Below are 20,128 nucleotides of genomic sequence, written 5' to 3'. Positions count from 1 at the left end.
TTATACATCCCTAACAACAAAAAAGACGCAAAGTACAGATCTGAGAGTACTCGCAGTTACTGACAGCTACTTCAAAGCCAAAAACAACTAATAAAAGAAACCATGTATCTCGGATTAAAATATCAATCAGTAAAATTAGGATGTGCTATTCCGACTGAAATAAGTATTTTGCAGGTACAGCCAAACTTGCAAACTATATCTTTGTATCTACGGAAGAATTTAGTAAAGGTTTTAAGTAATTTGGGGTAACGAAATCCCTGACTTAACAATTTACCAATAATACATAAATTACGTTCATTGAAATCAAAAACATCACTACAGACACGGGCATAGCGAACGAGTTGGGATATATAAACACCGTAAGACGATGCTAAAGGAACATCACCGTCCAAAAAAGAAAAATTAACATTAGGGAAAGAAAAATCATCCCTTTTGTCGTAAATATTTGTGTAGAATTTATGGTGTAAACCTGAAATGTCTAAATCTAGGAAAGGACACTTATTGCTGTTAATAATTGATTTATTTAAGGTAAGTTCCTTTAGGTAAATGTCGGCAGTATAGTAAAAAAATTCTTGATTATTTAACGAAAAAATATCATCAAGCTAACTGTAAGTGTTTTTGAATTTATTAATTGAATGGTCTTTACTGAGTTTGGCCATAAACTGTGATTCATTACAGTACAGGAATAAGTCTGCTATTAAAGGGGCACAATTGGTGGCCATAGGGATACCGGCACTCAGAGATCTGCCATAAACATGTAATTATATAAGAGAAAGATAAATAGTCAAACAAAATTTGCAAGAGCAATTTGAAAAACTTTTTATATCTACAAACAGCATATTAAACATGATAATGTATTATCTATAATTCATGTCACATCTTCTTCTTACAAGCATGATCCCATCTCTTACAGGAAGCAGGACCTATAATAAATATTATGACATTATTTTTCTTCGATTGATATTTGTATAAAAAGAGCAATACACGGTGTCTTATTCGTGTCTATGCAGATTCCTTGAACATTAATATTTATGATAAAGAAAAGCGAGACATCAGTTATTAAAAAAATGTGTTCAAATTAAAACAAAAGTTTATTATTTCATAGTATTTTATTTCTAGACTAACTTCTCAATTTATTATCTTTCAGAAGGAAAGAAAATAATTTAGCTTTATATTTGTCTGACAAAATCAAGAGTATTGAAGAAGTGAAAAAAATGATGCAAAAAAATGCTCTGTTCCATCATGGAAGTATTATATTGACTTCCATGATCATATATATATATATATAAGTCACTTACATGGTAGATATCCTCTCTTGTCGCTATTATCTCATTCACATCCTTTATTCTATCGTCGTGGGGTGTATCTGTCATATACGATCTTCCACTGGATAAGGCATTATCTAGGGCGATAGTACCTCCAGGTGCCAATAAGTTGTTCAGGGCTATCTTCAATGAATATATTGTTAAAGTAATAACATTTAACATATAATAATCATTAATTTCACATACATTTTTACTTATTATTTCTATTAAGGAGTAAAATAATCTATCCATATTGAGTAAAACTTTGACTGTATATTGCTCCAATAAATTAACATTAGAATGTTATTAATAGATTATAACAGATCTAGAGGAATAAAGGAAAACATACCGTGAATAATAGCACTTATAGATTTTTTTGACATAAATATTTTTTTATACTCCAGCTAAAAACGGCTACGGTAAAAGTTGAAAAAATGTTAACACAAGATCAAAACTTATTTTCCATCCCTAAACGAGCCCTATATTGAGACGTGAAATTTCAAGAACTATTACGTTGATACTGTATTTGGTAATTTGAGACAACATTAGTGTTCTATCTGCAGTATAAAAAAGTATGGTAGGTTGTAGTGGTCACCAAACATGTTAAAATGATTAACAGACAAATATGTATTTTTATTGTACCAAAACAAATCATTGACTTCTGCAACCATTCCTTCTTTGCATAGGTTAACATACATTTGTGATTTTCAGCAAAGTTGTAAAACATTTTTATTACAAAAAATTAACCTTTGATCTTTTTGTACTAAGTTGTCTAGTGCCATTAAGATAAAAAGAGCTATGAAATTCTTGTTTTGTAAGTTGTATTTGTATAAACTATTTGAAAGAGGCAGTGCCAATTTTCCCTGAATAATTTACACGAAGACCATTTTCTGAAAGTCCTTTGATCATTTCTAAAATTCACAGTAATATAGATTTGAATGTGTATTTTTGTAATATTTTTGTTTATAATTGAACATGTGGCAAAATTATAAGTAACTAATGATTACATTTCGGTGCCTTTTGTAGCTTACTATGCGGTATGGGTTTTGCTCATTGTTGTAGGCCGTACAAGTTGTCTCGATGGCAACCATACCACATCTTCGTATTTTTATATAAAAACCTCAATTTTTGACAGATTTTTGCAAATTTGTGTTATCTATCCAAAAAAGTGTATTAGGCCATTCTTAACCGGAACTTAAATTCGGTGGGAGGTAGAGCTATACATTGGTCTTTGAATTAAAGTTAATTCATTTCGATTAGAGACGTTCTTCGATGCAAAATTTTACAAAAACATATAAAATTTGCAGTATTGTCTACTGCAGTGCTGAAAAATATTTTTATTTTATTGAAATGTGTAAAATTGTTGATAATTTCTGTGAGAATATTATGAAGACTGTTTGATATTTTAGGTTTAAACCATTTTCAAATTTTGACAATGTAAGTGAAACAATAACAGAAAAAATTGGCCCCACCTCAAATTTAAATAATGAAAAACTAAATAATCATTAAAGAACTTATGAGTACAAAATTGTTTTTGTACATATATAATTATAAACAATTAAAATACATAACTGATACATATTGGGTGTAGCACAAATAGATTTGAAGTTCCAATCTAATACTGTAGATTTATGCTCTGCTAACATAGTATAATTATTTAAGGTACTTAAATAGCACTACATTATTAAGGTACATTTACATCACTGATAAGTTGTACTATAAAGTACATATGGAAAGGTAGCTCTATTTAAACCAATCACTGTAAATTATATTTGGATAGTTTAAACGAAAAATCATTACAGTCAGCTGCTATTTATAGATGCAATCATACTGAATTTTATCTAAGTAAACTTACATGAAAGTATTCAGATTTTCCAGGTCTATCAGCATCTATGAAAATGAAATCAAACTGCTCTCCACTTTTTGCAAGATCTTTGATAGTGTCTAATGCTGAGCCTAAAAACATCTAGGTTTGAGAAAATGTTTCATTTCTATATTTTTTGTGTTTTACATTGCTACGTTAAAACTCAAGTCTTGAAGATAAAAAACATCTTAGCATTGACCTTTACTATTGTAATACTATATTAATTTATGAAGATCGATATCATCGACAGCATTAAGTAGAGAAAACCAAGGTTTTCCACTAACCCAACTATATTTTATCTGTATTGGACACCTTGGTGTTCAACAACATACTTGATGTACAAATTCCATTAAGTCTCCCTGTTACATTGAATGATAAATATACATATAGAAATAGTTAATTTTGATTCATGTTATGCTATTTCTAATCTTTAATTTCTATATGATAAAATTATCTATAAATACTCAAGCTATGCATACGTTAACTGAAATTATTTTTATTTTTCCGTTATGTAATCCAAAATATATGAAGGGATTCCAAAGCAGAGAAAAGACACTTGGCCATCATCTGCTGTGTTTTATTTGACAAATTTTGAAAGCTAATACACATGTACATATAGAATATATATATATAATTGATGTTACCAAATAGAACTCACAAAGTAACACATAATGTTTTCCAAATAAAAAAGCTGAAAGACACAAAAACTCTCTTTTACCTGGTGGGTGATCCTTTTAGAACACATTTTGATTGATAATTTAGAATAATACAAAATGTATGAATGCATTCTAAATTTGAGGGCATATATTGCCTGTTTCTTAGATGAAGTACCAGGTTTGGAGTATACAAAGCTACGATAACAGTCTGATGTGTATTTTTTTTATTAGCGGAATATTGTTCCCGCCCCCCGTAAAATGTTTGTTACTTCCTTAAACAAAGACTTTCAAAGGGAAGTTTTCCGTCACAAAACCAGCAAATATATATGTTGCCAAAAGTCATGAAAGCGTTAGTGACATTATTTGAACGAGTTTTAAATATTTGATGTAAAATTTAGTCTTTTCGAATTATAAATTTTGATATATACATTCTGCGCACCTTTTTAATTTACTTTTGTTATATACATATGTATATATAAAATTAAAATTTGATGTGGCGGCATGGTAAGTAACATTGTCATCCTTAACGACAGACAAAACATTTCTGATCTGAAAAGTACAACATCTACTTTCCACTATGCATGTACTGTGTTACAACCCTACATAAGCAAGGATTCGAATCCCGCTGACGAAAGAACAGAAATTTGCTAGCGCAAATTTGCAAATGTAACATTGTTGGGCCAAATATGAGACAAAATTTAAATTCATATTTAAATATGAGACAAATTATATATCTACATGTATATTTAAATATGATATCTTACCTATAAGAATTTCTACCTTTTTACCATGATGCGATCGATCCATATAAGTCCTTGCAAGTTTGGCTAAATATGGATCAAATTCACATGTAACAACCTTTCCATCATTTGGCATGACTTCCGCCATGCCTAAAGCACTACATCCAGTAAATAAACCTACTTCTAATACCTTCTTAGCTTTTGAAGCATTAACTAAGAACTTCAATACATAACCTACAAAAAATAAAGTACTTTTAAACTATAATATGAGCCACATTATTAAAACGCATTAGATTAATCATACAGATATTCACTACAAAAGTGTACCGCCGATGATAAGCATATTGTCAAAAGATTTCTAAGTCATTGGTTAAATTGTGTACTAAAAAGACTTGCGCTTTACAATGCCACTTTTCTGTCAGTTTATACAATTATAAATTTAGCGCAACTTTGTTTAAACTGCATTTTTGCGGTTCCAATTTTGTATCGTATTGTGTCTGTTGAATTATTTTTCAGGTACAAAACTACAGTTGTAACATTGTTGGGCTGAATCAAATTCACAAAATGTACATATATTTAGAAATTAAAAGACCTGCAAATTAAGCGGACGAAGAAAGTCATTGCTCGACTAACAGAAATTTCATTTGTTGTAAATCTTAAATGACCAATTGTAGATTGCCTCAGTGTACGTGTTGATGTCTCAACAGCTTTGATTCATACCCCAATTATGAACGATTTAAATTTGCAAGTGTCTGAATAAATGTGGATTAAACAGTGAGGGGATGCATTTATATCTTTTAACTATATGGTTTCAAGGAGATCGCTCTAACAATTTAAGAGAAGATCGGATTCTTAACTTCCTCCCAAACAGAGGCTGAAACATGAAATTTCCCCTCTATCTTCTAACTAACTAGACAACACTGTCTATATATATGTAAGTCTATGAACCGCGATGGTACTACAAGCCGCAACGGGTACGCTGAGGTGTGATGGTTCGACGCTGAAGTGCTTTTTTTTTTATCTCGATGCAGTGCGATGGAGGCAATGACGTTATTTTGTTGACAGCTATGCTGAAATGCGTTGGTTTTAACGCTGAAGTGCTGCAATGGATTACTAATAATAACTGTAAGGTTGTATTTACTCTGTATATACAGAATAGGCGTAGACAAAAATAAACTAACGTTCATACACTAAATGAAAACAACATGTTATTAATTTCATGCTTCCGAAGCGCTTTACAATCGTTTCGAAAATGACCACTATAGACCCTACATGCAAATTTATTTCCATTAAGCTCAGTACTATTTTCAATGACTAAAGAACGTGGTAGTTGTTTCAAATGCAACGACTAATTGATTAGTCAGAACGAAACAAAATAAACAACAAATCTTTTAAACTTCTCTAAATGACTTATTACTAATAATAACTGTAAGGTTGTATTTACTCTGTATATACAGAATAGGCGTAGACAAAAATAAACTAACGTTCATACACTAAATGAAAACAACATGTTATTAATTTCATGCTTCCGAAGCGCTTTACAATCGTTTCGAAAATGACCACTATAGACCCTACATGCAAATTTATTTCCATTAAGCTCAGTACTATTTTCAATGACTAAAGAACGTGGTAGTTGTTTCAAATGCAACGACTAATTGATTAGTCAGAACGAAACAAAATAAACAACAAATCTTTTAAACTTCTCTAAATGAGAGCAAGGAATCGTGGAACTCATGAGAGGAACAAAGTAAAGATAAATTGTAAACGATTACTTATGTCCACATATAGCAACAGTAAAAAAGAACAATCTCTCATTTAGTATAAAACTGTAACTAAGGACATAAAACTATGGAATATATTCTTGCATTTCAAATTTTGCAAACACCGTTTAAAAAGATGTACATTACAGCTATAGATAAAACCATAATATTAGCAGGATACTTTCTTATGATATTCAAACAATATACAATTGAAAAGGCCAAAAAAGTACGGTTGAAGAGATTTACAACTAGCCACCACGTGTAATATAGACTATAGCACTTCAGCGAAAGGACCATCACGCTTTGGTCCGTCCGTCCCGCTTTATGTTAAAGTTTTTGGTCAAGGTAGTTTTTGATGAAGTTGAAGTCCAATCAACTTGAAACTTAGTACACAATCATGTTCCCTATGATATGATCTTTCTATTTTTAATGCCAAATTAGAGTTTTGACCCCAATTTTATGGTCCACTGAACATAGAAAATGATAGTGCGAGTGGGGCATCCGTGTACTATGGACACATTCTTGTTTTTTTTTTATCTATCAAGCCAATTTTAAACCAGTATTTTTTTTGTCAATTATTTGTCAACAAAAAAATAAGCAATACATTTAAGCTATAAGTTTATTTATAAAAGTGAATGTGTGTGTATATTTGTAAACCTTCAAGATTTCCTGACATCATTACTGGGTTGATGTCCCATTTGGTTTTTTCTTCATTATAAAGTTGCTTCCATGGATGCTCAAGAGTGTCTTTGATTAGAGCTGCCATTGCTTCACTTGGTCCTGTTGTTTTCTGATCACAATAATCATCTCTTTTCTACACGATAAAAGAAAACCAGTACTAAGTTAAAGGATTATTTCTAAGATGTTCAATTGGCGCTGCATCATAGGTTTGAGAAAAGAAATTATTTATGAATTTTCACTATCTGTTTTTGTGCTTGGTACCAATCTAATAATTAAAGCCGTTCTCTCAATTTGTTATTATGCGGTGTTGTTACAATGCTGGCCCATGTTGAGGAGAGGTGAGCGAGCATACACATGTTAAACATCGCCTCATTCTCTATGTGACTGTACAAATTTAGCAGCTTGTAATCCAGTGTTTGTCGTTGGTTGCTGTCTGCCATAATAGTATTCCGTTTATTGGTTTATTGTTGAAAAGGAGAGGCGAAAAATACCGAAGGGACATTCAAACTTTTAAGTCGAAAATAAACTGACAACGCCATCGATTAAAAAGAAAAAGACTGGAGGGGGGGGGGGGATATCAAGTGCTCCGGATGGGTAAGTAGATCCTGTCTTCGTGTTGCTTACGTTAGTACAAACCCGGTCATGAGTCTCATTCGGTCACGTGCGGGGAAAAGGGGACGGGATTGTAATTACGACAATTGGAACATATCCGTTGTCATCTGTGAAACGGATACTCCATAACGGACAACTAACCCGTGATAGCGTCCGTAAAATTTACGAAGGGATAATTTCAACTTCACCACTTTGAACTCTTGATTCAATAGCTTCCTTGTGAGCAGTAACCTTCTATCAAGGAAATCATGATAGGAAATACAAGCCCTGAAATGTATCAACTGGGAGATATATTTTCCGTATGTAGGCGCTGCTGGAATGTTGCTACATAGAAATGGAAAGTTCACAATTGGGAAGCTGAATTCATCTATTTCGTCGTAAAGTTTTGTTATCAACCGACCCTCATTGTCAATTTCTAGATGTAAGTCAAGATATGAGACAGGCTTTACTGTATCTGTTGTACCCTTATCTCAAGTTCGATGGGATAGATGCGTTCAACATAGTCACCAAATTTTGAATTATTTAGTGAACATCATCTATATAGCGGAAAGTGAAGTTAAAGGATACTGCTAACTTCTTTTCTTTCTTCCTTATAAGTTCCTGTATGAAGTCAGCCTTATATGAATAAAGGAACAAGTCGGCAAGAAGAGGTTGGTTCCTAACAAAGTACGATTTGTCCCTCCCTACGACAAGATATTTGTATCTACGATGGCCATTCTTTTTTATGAACAAAATTATAAATCAGGAAGTTGGTTTTCTCTTTTGAATTATTTCACATGTTGTCCATCAATGGTCTTTTATACCTTACTATACGATATTGGTTTGGCTTATTGGTAGCCATATATGGTGACCTTAATGGAAAGTTTTCTCCATGACAATAAAATCACGTCACCTTATTTTTCTTTTTAAATATTAATGAAACTATCAATTTCTTTTTTATGTCATTGTATGCTATATTTCAAAACAAATAATCAGGCCAAATGTAAGTAAATAATCTTGCGACCTTATTTTTACTCTAGCTTTCAAATTGAACTTTAATTCAGCAGCCATGTAAAGGTCTGTGGCTTTAAAATAAAATCATGATTGATATTTTCTAAAATTGACAAATATTGTCTTGTATAGAATTGTTACGATTCACACTTGAGATCAATCTTGGTACCTTCATTAGTTCACCAACTCTTTCTAAACCAGAAATGACAGTCACTGGAACATCTATGGATTTCGCCAATGTAAGGACTTCCCTCAGTTTTCTCATAGCTGGGTCATGATGGTGTGAATCTGACATTGTTCTTAATCCTAAAGTGTATTTAATATAAAAAATATCGTTTACTTTGAGAAATCCAAGCAAACGATAAATAACACATCTGAGCATAATGTTAGAAGAGTTATTATCATAAAATATATAAGAACAGAACATTTGGGTTATTTTTGGTTTATATTGTTTAAGCCGTTCTTCGAAATATGAGTTATGATAAATCTTTTTAAAGGAAAATGTACTTTAAGCACTCCAATGTTACGTTTCTCAAATCATTAACACATTCAGTTGAAGTGCATATAAAACTCCGCTTACTATAAAGATAACGCATTTACTTAGTACATTCAATTTGAGCATATATTGGTAAGAATATTTCACCAACATTGTTTAAAGATAAATGAGAAAACACGTTTTGAAGTTATGGAAATGTCTGTACCAATTCGGGAATATGACAGTTATTTACCATTCGTTCCGTTGGTTGATAAAGTTCAACGTTCAATTTTTGTCAGTTTTCATGATCTCCCCTTTCTGAATTTCGATTTTGGTATTTTTGTTATACTTTTTTAGGTACATCCGTTCATGTTCAATGATCGCCAAAACCATCAGTATCTGTATTAGTATTGCAGTAAAGAGCCAAAAGATACCAAAGGGATATTATAACTCATAGTCTATAACAAACTAACAAAGCCATAGAAAACAAACCTGAAAAAAAAACACAAAAAGACAAACACACTCAACACAACATAGAAAAAAACTAAAGAATGAGCAACACGAGCCCCACCAAAAACCGGGTGTCATCTCAGGCGCTCCGGAAGGTTAAGCATAATCTGATCCAAATATGGCATCCGTCGTGGTGTTCGTATAAGTATACACTCGATGATAAGTCTCATTCGGCAAAGTCACATTTGAGGAAAAGAGGGTGTGATTGTGTTTACGACAAAACGTAAAATTTTTCGAATGAATGACTTCTAATTTACCACTTGAAACCCCAAGTTTAGTTGTAACTAATGTAAATATATGTTTAGCATCACATGAGGCAGTAATGTTATTTCTAAAGCTGTTGCAAGAATAGCGCAATTCATTAAAGCAGCTGCAGAAAAACAAATATCAAAAACCAGTTAATATACTAATCTAACCGACCAGACACCAAAGGGCGAGGATGAATGGGCACTGTTTGACCCTCAACAATGAACAAAATACGATACTGTATTAAAGATATAAGAAGCTATAAAAGGCTCCATCATGACAAAATAAGAAACAATTCAAAAAGAGGAAAACCAAAGACCTGAGTAATGCCAAAAGCTATATATAAAAAACAAGTATGGCAAACAACAACCAATGACAATTACTGAATTACAGGCCCCAGACTTTGGACAGGCATACAAACAGCGCCCAACTTACCCCTTACCTAGGAAACATAGTATGAACAATCGCATCATTTAAACCAATAACAGAAACAGTCAATAAAGTACTAGCAGTAAAAGTAGTTGTAAATACTACAGTGAGTAAAGCAGTAGTAACTTCAAGAGCAACAATTTCAGAGGAAGTAAATGCAAATAAAGCTCATATATAAGGGGACGACCATTTGATTTTGGGGATGGGGATAAAAGGGGGCGGCTTGGCGAAGGAAGATATTTTTCGGTCGAAAATACATTTTTATCTGTTGCTAGTCCAGCTGATTTTTTCGCGGTTTTTCATATCTTGCCAGGCCAGAATATTAATTTCTTATATACCTCACATCCTAAGAATATCAAATGATCGTCCCCAATTAATACCATACGGTATAGTAGTTAATCCAGCAATGCATATAACAATTGCAATAAAAACATTTATTTAAAAAGTTATAACTACCTATTATTATTAGCAACTATTCAGTGATGACGAACTCCAAAGTGTAAAGTATTCACTGACCTTTCAAGATTTAATATATATTTTTATTCTCTTAAATCAAAGAAAAATGGTATAAAGACATACATAAATACATTAATAGAAAAAAATTATATAGGGAGTCCATCCATGACACAAAATCAGTAAATACACATCAAAATATTCACTTTTATTGCTGTTCTTCATCTCAAAGTCACAGTATGGCCATCAACATGGAGCAAAATACTCTCACCTCACTGCAAGTTTAAGACGGTCCCTTTCATACATAGTATAAAATATAATACAAATACAAGGTATAGGACATAAAGTGGTTACCCAGGAGATTCTAGGCATTCATTAATTATTCGAATAAATTTGCATAACTTGTTAAGTTCAGATGAGCAGTTACAATTCTTTAGATCTATGAATTAAATAAAGGAAGAATGTGTCTGAGGATACGAATGCCCCCGATCAAGATTTGCTATTTTTCAAGTTAAAAAGGGGCATAACTCTAGAACGGTAAATGACTCACTGCCCAAATCCGAACTCTGTTTGCGAGTTTAGGTTCTTAGCATTGTGTATGAGTTTTATAAAATTTGGACGAGGAAAGCTCCAGATAGAGTGCGGAAACGAAAATGGGACGGACAGACGGACGAAAAGACAGACGGAAGGAAGGACGGAAGGACGGTCAAGGGGGCATAAAACCAATTGGTCTGTTTACAAGACGATTCTTTAAAAGCTTTTTTCTGCTTTCGTCTATTGTCGAACATTCCAAAATATAATGAAACTCGTCTCCAATATCACAGGAACAACAGAAGAAAGAAATACGGTTTCCCCTATGAATATGTTGCAGTAAGGAGGTTTTGTGTTCAAAATTTAGTAGAGTAGCATATGTCTGTCTTTACTGGTCAGTTAATCTTATTATACAACCTGTTACTACTTATAAAATATTAAATGTTCAATATATTTGATAGTTCACAATTATCAACCCCTGATTTTACATTCCTACACCTATCTACCATTCCATTGTAATTATCATACACAAGATTGGTTAAATAACAGGAGGCTTCTTTTCTTTTCCCATTATAGTTCGTAATTTGATAAAACTATTCAGTGAGTATATTCCATGTTCCCTATATATATCAATAAATCAGGTGTGGATTGTTTTTAGATAAAGCTGTAGTTTACAAAATTTTAAATTAATCCGTTTTGTAACAGATGTTTTACCCATTTCTCAGACTTCACACCCATACAGCAATACCAGTTTCATTACTTTGTTAAAAAGTTCAAGTTGACATTTAATGTTCAAATTATGTAACTCCCCCTTTTTATAATATCGTACATAGCCCTGGTTACTTTCTCAGCTTATGTCTTTTTCGCTTTTGTGAAATTTCCAGTTCTTGAAAATAAAAAAACCCAGATCTGTCAATTCTTGAACAATATCAAAATCAATGTCATCATATTCAAAACTAACATTCTGTAATGGTCTACCTTTAGAAAAAATTTCTTTTATGCTTTTTTGGACATTGACTTTCAATTTCCATATATAGAGCGTCTAGCTGTTTTGTGGATCTGATTATGTTTGTGACAAAAGTACAGTATCAGTATCAGCAAATGAAGCTGTCAGATTTCAAGTTGATGCAGAATAAACGTGGAGTCGGATGTTTCTTTACAAAGCGGCATAACTCCACAATCACATAAAAAATATCACACAGGTCATGATTAATATATTTGACTCTAATGTTTGCATTGTATCAAAATTATTGATCCGAGTTTTTGTGATGATATATTTAGAAAAAGTCTATGTATTATTTTCACGTTAACAAATATGTTTTGTCAATAACACACTCTAAAGCAATTTAAAATTATCAAGAAGAAAACTATACAAAATTGCTACACAACTAAGCCAATCATGCGCGAATTTTAGAAATTGTTCAAAACCACTACTCTGATAAACCAAGGAGAACTATATTTTGACACCTTGAACAATAAATAGACTTTTCCAGTAATCTTTAATATTAGAATAAATGCAGTGTTCTTCCTACACGGTTTAAATGTTATATATTGTCGGTAAAAGTTGCATTGTATATGTGATAATCTATAATACTAAGTATACGAATTTGCCCGATTTTCAGAAAAACCCTTCCCTCAAACTGAAAGATATATAGTAGAGATTGTGCAGGTAGTTCTCATTTTAGCATTTATACTCTTTTAAAACAAAAACTAAAATAAATTCGATCAACTAGAGAATGCACAAATATTCATACCAAGTACTTAGATGCAAAGACGGATGCAGTTCTGTTTTAACGTTATGTTAACTATAGAAATAAACTCATTATAGAGACAAGGACTGAAATTGTGAACGCCAGACGCGCGTTTCGTCTACAAAAGACTCATCAGTGACGCTCGAATAAAAAAATCAAGGCCAAATAAAGTACGAAGTTAAAGAGCATTGAGGACCCTAAATTCCTAAAGTTTTGCCAAATACAGCTAAGGTAATATATTTCTAGGGTGGACAATCCTTAGTTTTTCGGAAATGTCACGCTACCAGATCCTTTTGTTTCTGCATAATCAAGAACAACTGACAATGAATAAATCCAGTCGGGTACTGGTGTTATTATTATATTATCATACATATACGTACGATGTCGGTTGATTGGTAAAAGGGCGATAAAATGAATGACTGGGATAATGATATAATGTTTTAACTCCAAACACAGATTTATCGTTTGACCTGATGTCTTCAATAACAAATTGTTTTTTGTAACCTAAAAATAAGTTAAATGAAAATTTACTTCTTAAAATCAAAACAGTTAAAAATCTGCATGATTTTAAAAAAGTAAAAAGATTGGCTGTTAATTCTGCATTTTTCACTAAAACAAATTCTATTTTGATCACAAATATCGATTGTTTCATTGTTTTCTACATATATAGTTGTTTCTATCGTACAACTCTCTTTTCCTTGATTAAAGTTTGTATTTAGGTTTCCTGAAATATTGAGAGAAATTTGTACGTTTGTTTGAAATATTTAAGTCAGTAGTGTTGTATGTTTGTGATGTATGTTTATACTTTTTTGCTGGATCCGAATTGTTTTCACATTTACCTTTTTTTATGTCTGTTTGCTCACCCAATTTTGTCAATATAACAGAAACATAATCAACGTTGGTTGATAAAGTCTAACGTTTGGGTTATAGATTTCCCCATTTGAATTTACCTTGGAGTTCGGTATTTTTGTTAATAATTTTTGTATCACTCCGAAATCTGTTTTGTGATAAAAAAAATTTAAAAAGGTACATTGGAATTGTTCGAAAGCTTTTCTCTCCTGATTTTTAAAGGGGATCGCATATTAAAGAACTTGTTTTTACACATGTATCAGTAACAGCATGAAAAAGCGTATTTTACTAAAATGAGTTTACTATTTTTTTTATATTATAGCTGAGTTGCTGTCTCCTTGACATATACCCCTTGTCTCTTTAGATGCATAGAATACCAGTTCTCCATGGAATAATATAGCAAAGGTATTTAATAATTATAAACGATAATCGTTTAATATAAAGCATGACTGGTACATTAATTCAAACTAATATTTAGAAAAAAAATAGCAAACGAATTCGACGGCGACGTGTACGTTTTTTTGCAACTAGTCATCCCATCACAATAATGATGTCGTGGTACTTTGCTTTATTCATAAATATCTATTTTAATTGTCCTTAATATCCGCACAAGTGCGAGTTACTATCTACTATTTGTTCAAGTCAATAATAGCAACTTTTGGTTAGCAACCTTTCCAGAAAATGAGTAAATTGCTAAATTGATTCTTCTGACAAACACCATATTCCAAGGGACCAAACTCATCATTGCTCATCAACAACTAGGATTCAGAAATGTCGATAACCAAAAGCTGTGGCTTTTTATGTAATCATTACCTCGCTGTTATATTTTACCTCAATGAAACAACCTTTTTTTTTAACAGTATTTATATCTCGTATTTGGGGTATTATGTCCCAAACAGGATATTATTACCCATTTGGGGATTGTACCCAACCTGATAAACTAGTAATGAGGCAGTCGCAACATTGTAAATGCGATAATGTCAAATTATAATATAATTCCAAATAATATTTAATATGTAATACACAAAAGGGTCACACACATATATATATATATATAAATGCCTAAAAATGCAATTTTAACACGCTAATGATCGCGTGTCAAAGTTACATTCTTAGGCATTTATATAATTTAATTCAGTAACTGCATCAGTGTATTTTTTAAACTGATCCACGCTGTTGATTGTTGCTATTTTTAGACACTATATATATATATATATATACCTACACATAACACAAACTACTCTGTCTAAACAGGATAAAAAATGTAAACAATACGTTATATATTTCATGCGTTCGAAGCTCAAAATGTACAAATTATACTCTATAAATATTATGTAAATTTAAAGGACATATACATGTTTATCTTCATCAATTACATACCTTATACTGACTCTTTGTGTTATGATGTATATGTCACGTGTGTATCATAGAGGTTTTCCGATAAGCTATTTATAACTTTTAATACAGGTAAACATGCAAAAGTGGCCAAGCGTTTTAGGGTCAGAACTTATTTGGGCTCACAATTTTGTATTTTGTAACAAATTAGCGTTATTGTTTTGTCCTCATTTCGCAGATTTTTATTTTACTTTTAAAAATCTGAGTTAATGGCTATACGAAAACTGATGATAAACTTTCAACAAAAAGACATATTTCCTATCTAGTCATTGTTTTAGCTATGATTCATGGTAATATTGGCAATACATCCTAATTTGAAATTGTAGCTAGAAATAGAGCCATTTTAGGACCTTATCGAACCTACTCATTTGTATTACCCCTGTTTTCTTTAGTCCTCGCTGAGATTTATTATTGTCGCTATCCAACTGTATTCACATCAATATGTCATTAAATGTAATTGGATATCCTGCAAATATCAAGTTTTATCATTAAATAAGATAAAATCATTGAAAAACCCCTACAAAATTATTGAAATATTTCATGTTTTTTATTCAATACAACCCGATCATTTTTTGTAAACTAATGGTCAAGGAACCTCCTAAATTAATTCTTATCGATATACTGTGTCATTTCATTCGAATTTTAAACGGTCGCACTTTTTGTTAGACTGGTTCCCGATCGCAATATTCAGTATGTTACACATATACCAATATAACGACCGGGACGGACTTTACGTTACCTTGAACTTGTTTACAACGTTCTTTAAAATCGGAGGTATTTCTAAACCAAACGCCGTCATTTGGCGAACTTTTGAATGATGGCGTCCCTGGAAACGCCCCTTTACAGGATGAATTCCGATATCAATCTCTCGGAGATGTCATTTAAATAGTATAATTTAAAAGATAAACAGGAACAAATAAGAATAAAAAAAAATGTTTTGAATAAAAAACAATTGTTTGATGCCAAAACTAGGACCTGACAAAGAAATGAAATATATAAGCCACGCTGCGCAAAACAGTAAATAATCTTCAGATCAATGAAGGACTACTGAAAACCTAAAGAAGAAGAAGAAGACCTGAACGGACCTGAGATTCTACGATCATACTTATTCAAACTTCAATCACTGTTTTATTTTTAAATGGATTTCCTTCAACCCTAGATTTTGTGAAACGAAAAAATTCTATATATAAATAATGTTCAAAAAGAAATTATGAAAAATATTGTTGTCAAAACTCGGACCTTAACGGGAAATTAAAATACCCGCTGAATTTTATTTTACTTTTGCTACAACATTTGGTCAGGTTTAGTTCCGAGTTTTCAATCTGGTAAATAATAATTATTCATGAAAAGTTACTAGCAGATGGTGGACTTCATGGGGTTTGCAATAGCCCATTCTAGATTTTGTCAAGGTCCATATTATTATTGAAAGTAGTGCTCTGGCAATATAACGTCCTTTACCACTTGTAAGAAATTAAGAAATTTTGGCAAAACTGATACAGTAGGAAAAAAAATGGGGGGACTGGGAAGTAAAAGATTGGAAAGTGAAACTTTTTTTTCTGTTTATTTAACTTTCTATATTTAGGTACATCTCTCCTCGGTTCATCTTTCTCTCAGCATATTATTGAGGGAGAGAAAAGCAATTAATCTATTATACTCAATAACCCTTTCAGTTATGATACACCTATTTGAAAGTACACCAAAACCTTTATCGGGACTCCGGGATCGGGTGTTTTTAAGCTCGGGATTTCGTGATCCGGGAATTCTTTTTTCGAATTTCGGGATGTCGGGATATAAATTTCTTTAAATTCGGGACCTCGGGATTTCATGTTTTTAAGCCCAGGATTTCGGGATCAGGACCCCTCCGACCCCCCCCCCCCCTTCTACTATGCATTGTTGGGATGACCCTTTAACCCGAACTCCTTTAAAGCTACAGAGTGATTGACAGAATGGGACAGTAATTGACATTAAAGGAGAAAAGGTGAGATATTTGCTTTCGCTGCGTTAGTTTAAAAAATAAAGTAGAAACCTGAAAAATCGAACATATTATATGGTATGTATTAGAGGAAAAGAAAGGGCTCCAGAAGGGTTCACCTAAGATCAAATGCATGGTCAATTTCAGAAATTTCTTCAATTAACCAGGTCATTTTAGGCAACTATACAGTTCTAAACTGATCTGGTTCTCGGTTTTAAACACATTTCTAAAGTATCAAACAAAGCAAAGTAAAGCAAAACGGGCATAACTCGGGAACGGTTAAAGTGACGCCACCAAAATTCAAACTTGATCTCTGTTTTGTGGTAATAAGCATTGTGTAAATGTTTCATAACATTTGGTTGAGGCAAACTAAAGTTAGAAAATGGAAACCAACTTTAGGACGTACTAACATACAGACTGACAAGGGTAAAACTTACCCCCACCCTCTCCCCTCATTGCGGCGCTGGCATAAAAAGTGTTTATTTTAGTTATTGCCCTTGTACCTTGGATAGATAAAATATGTGCAACGCGGGGGACATTGGAAATTTGTTCTTTTATTTCACATGGGACACTGAAGTCTTGTTTTCATGAACGATTACAGTTTGATGGGACTAGAAAGCATTGACAATTACAAAGCAAAATAAGATTGGTATGTACTGCGCTGTTTCTAGTGTTGCAGTTAAGAAATAAGACCATGTTTGTAATTTGTCTTCGAATTAACTGTTAATCTTGCACACCTTCTCAGCTTAATGGTTTGATTCCAAATTTCGAGATTAATTCACAGAATTTTTTATATTTATTGACATGAGCTCCCTTTCGAAATTTATAAATTTTAGATTTAATGTTTCCAAGTTACGGGGTTTTATTCATTAAAAAAGGGGGATTTTCCAGTTTTCGGACAAGAACTCAAAAATGCTTTCAGCAGGTCTAATGAAACTTTGGTGAAAAATTTACATCTGTTGACGTAAGCTCCATTTCAATTTTTACAAATTTTAGGTTTTACGTTTCCGAGTTATGGGGTTTTATTCATTAGAAAAGGGGGGATTTTCCAGTATTCGGACAATAAACCAAAAAATGCTTTCAGCAGTTCTCATGAAACTTTGGTGAATTGTTTATATCTAATGACGTAAGCTCCCTTTCGATTTTTATTAATTTCTGATATGATATAGATATAGAGAAGTAAATTAATTGAACTTTATGCTTTGAAAATGCGACGGACGTATCATGCACTCATGGCGCAGCTGTTTATTACATGTTTACTATCAAAAAGTAGAGGAGGGGAATTTCAGAAGGATTAAATTTGTGCTTCAGCTAAATCCCCTCCTCCCCCGCAAAAAAAGATCTAATGTTACCGGAATCATGAAATTATGAGATATATGTAGTACGGTGCATAGTTAAGAATGATGCATAATTTATACAATTATTTTGTACAATCACTTTGTTTTGATATATTTTTGCCGTTAATAGCATAATTTTTTACCGGGATTAGCACAATTCCAACTTAGCAGATGTATCTATTCGTCTATCTCGGAGATCCAGAATTCCAATTGCGGAATAGTAGTACAACACGAGTTATTAAACATATGTTAATAGCTATATATTAACAGAATTCAATTACTGGACTTCTTATATCAACGATCTCCAATTGACTATTCATGTTTTTACGTCCCTACCGACTTAATATATGTTCAATTGGTCTGTTCGTCTATCCGTCCGTCCATCACACTTCAGTTTCATTTTGGAAATGCTTTGACCAAATGATTCTATTTTTGGTTTTTAAGCTTATTATTATGATACAGGTCAAGTTTGTGATTTTTGCTGGTGGGATAACATCTCAGGCTTGTGTGTGCCCTGAGAAATTAAGAATTTTCTTACAACTGGTAAAGGACAATATTAATCTTGCCTTACTATAAGCCAGGTTGGGCTATTGCAATCCCATGAAGTTCTTCATTTGTTAAACTTTCATAAATTGTTTATCAGATGAAGAACTCTGAACAAAATCCAACCAAACGTTGCAGCAATTATCTTTTCAAGGATCTACATGTATGAAAAATTAAATAAAATGCTCCGCTGGGCGCAGCTTGATACGACCGCAGAGGTCAAACCCCGAATAGTTGGGGCAAGTATGGACACAACATTCAAGCTTGATACAGCTCTGAATTTGGATTGTGATTAAATATTTGACACAGCATAGGTTTCTGACACAGAATGAATGTGGTCTAAGAACTTAAATTTTTTTAATTTACCTATTATGGTCCAATATCCAAAATCTAAATACATGGTTAGATTCAGCATATCAAAGAATCTAAAGAATTCAATTTTTAATGAAATCAAACAAAGTTTAATTTTGGACCCTTTTGACCTCAATGTGGACCAATTTGATAACGGGGCCCAAAATCAAAAATCTAAATACATGGTTAGATTCAGCATATCAAAGAACCCCCATATATTCAATTTTTGTTGAAATCAAACAAAAAAAAGTTTAATTTTGGACCCTTTTGACCTCAATATGAAGCAATTTGATAGCGTGGCCCACAAATAAAAAATCTAAATACATGGTTAGATTCAGCATATCAAAGAACCCCATATATTCAATTTTTGTTGAAATCAAACAAAGTTTAATTTTGGACCCCAATTTGGACCAATTGAAAAATGGGCCCATAATCAAAAATCTAAATACATGTCTAGATTCAGCATATCAAAGAACCCCAAGAATTCAATTTTTGTTAAAATCAAACTAAGTTTAATTTTGGACCGTAAAAAAATCCCCCCCCCAAATTTTTTGAACCCCCTTAAGAGGCAATTACTCCAAAAATCAATCCCAGCCTTCCCTTTGTGGTATGGTACCTTGCAGTACAGTTTCAGAGAGATCCATAAACTCGAACACAATTTATTGTCTGGAAACTAGAA

General features: G+C 32.4%; 1 protein-coding gene across 3 annotated transcripts; it reads right to left on the bottom strand.

Annotated features, from left to right (window-relative positions):
* Positions 1-794: 794 nt before the first annotated feature.
* On the bottom strand, positions 795-15,284 carry LOC127737417 (O-methyltransferase MdmC-like). Of its 3 annotated transcripts, XM_052248072.1 has the most exons (8): positions 15,232-15,266; positions 10,724-10,783; positions 8,777-8,913; positions 6,982-7,138; positions 4,589-4,798; positions 3,160-3,260; positions 1,299-1,448; positions 795-923 (listed from the first exon to the last, which is right to left on the bottom strand). In XM_052248072.1, exons 3-8 carry the CDS (start codon positions 8,900-8,902, stop codon positions 858-860), a joined length of 810 nt encoding a protein of 269 aa, XP_052104032.1. In that variant the 5' UTR covers positions 8,903-8,913; positions 10,724-10,783; positions 15,232-15,266; the 3' UTR covers positions 795-857. The 3 variants fall into 3 exon arrangements, with proteins under 3 accessions (XP_052104032.1, XP_052104029.1, XP_052104031.1); XM_052248069.1 differs by lacking the exon at positions 10,724-10,783 and having other exon boundaries at positions 15,232-15,284; XM_052248071.1 differs by lacking the exons at positions 10,724-10,783; positions 15,232-15,266 and adding an exon at positions 12,230-12,458.
* Positions 15,285-20,128: the final 4,844 nt, after the last annotated feature.

Source organism: Mytilus californianus, unplaced genomic scaffold, assembly GCF_021869535.1.
Source record: "Mytilus californianus isolate M0D057914Y unplaced genomic scaffold, xbMytCali1.0.p SCAF_4, whole genome shotgun sequence".
Classification (NCBI taxonomy): Eukaryota; Metazoa; Mollusca; class Bivalvia; order Mytilida; family Mytilidae; genus Mytilus; species Mytilus californianus.
This window is presented reverse-complemented; position numbering and strand designations above follow the sequence as displayed.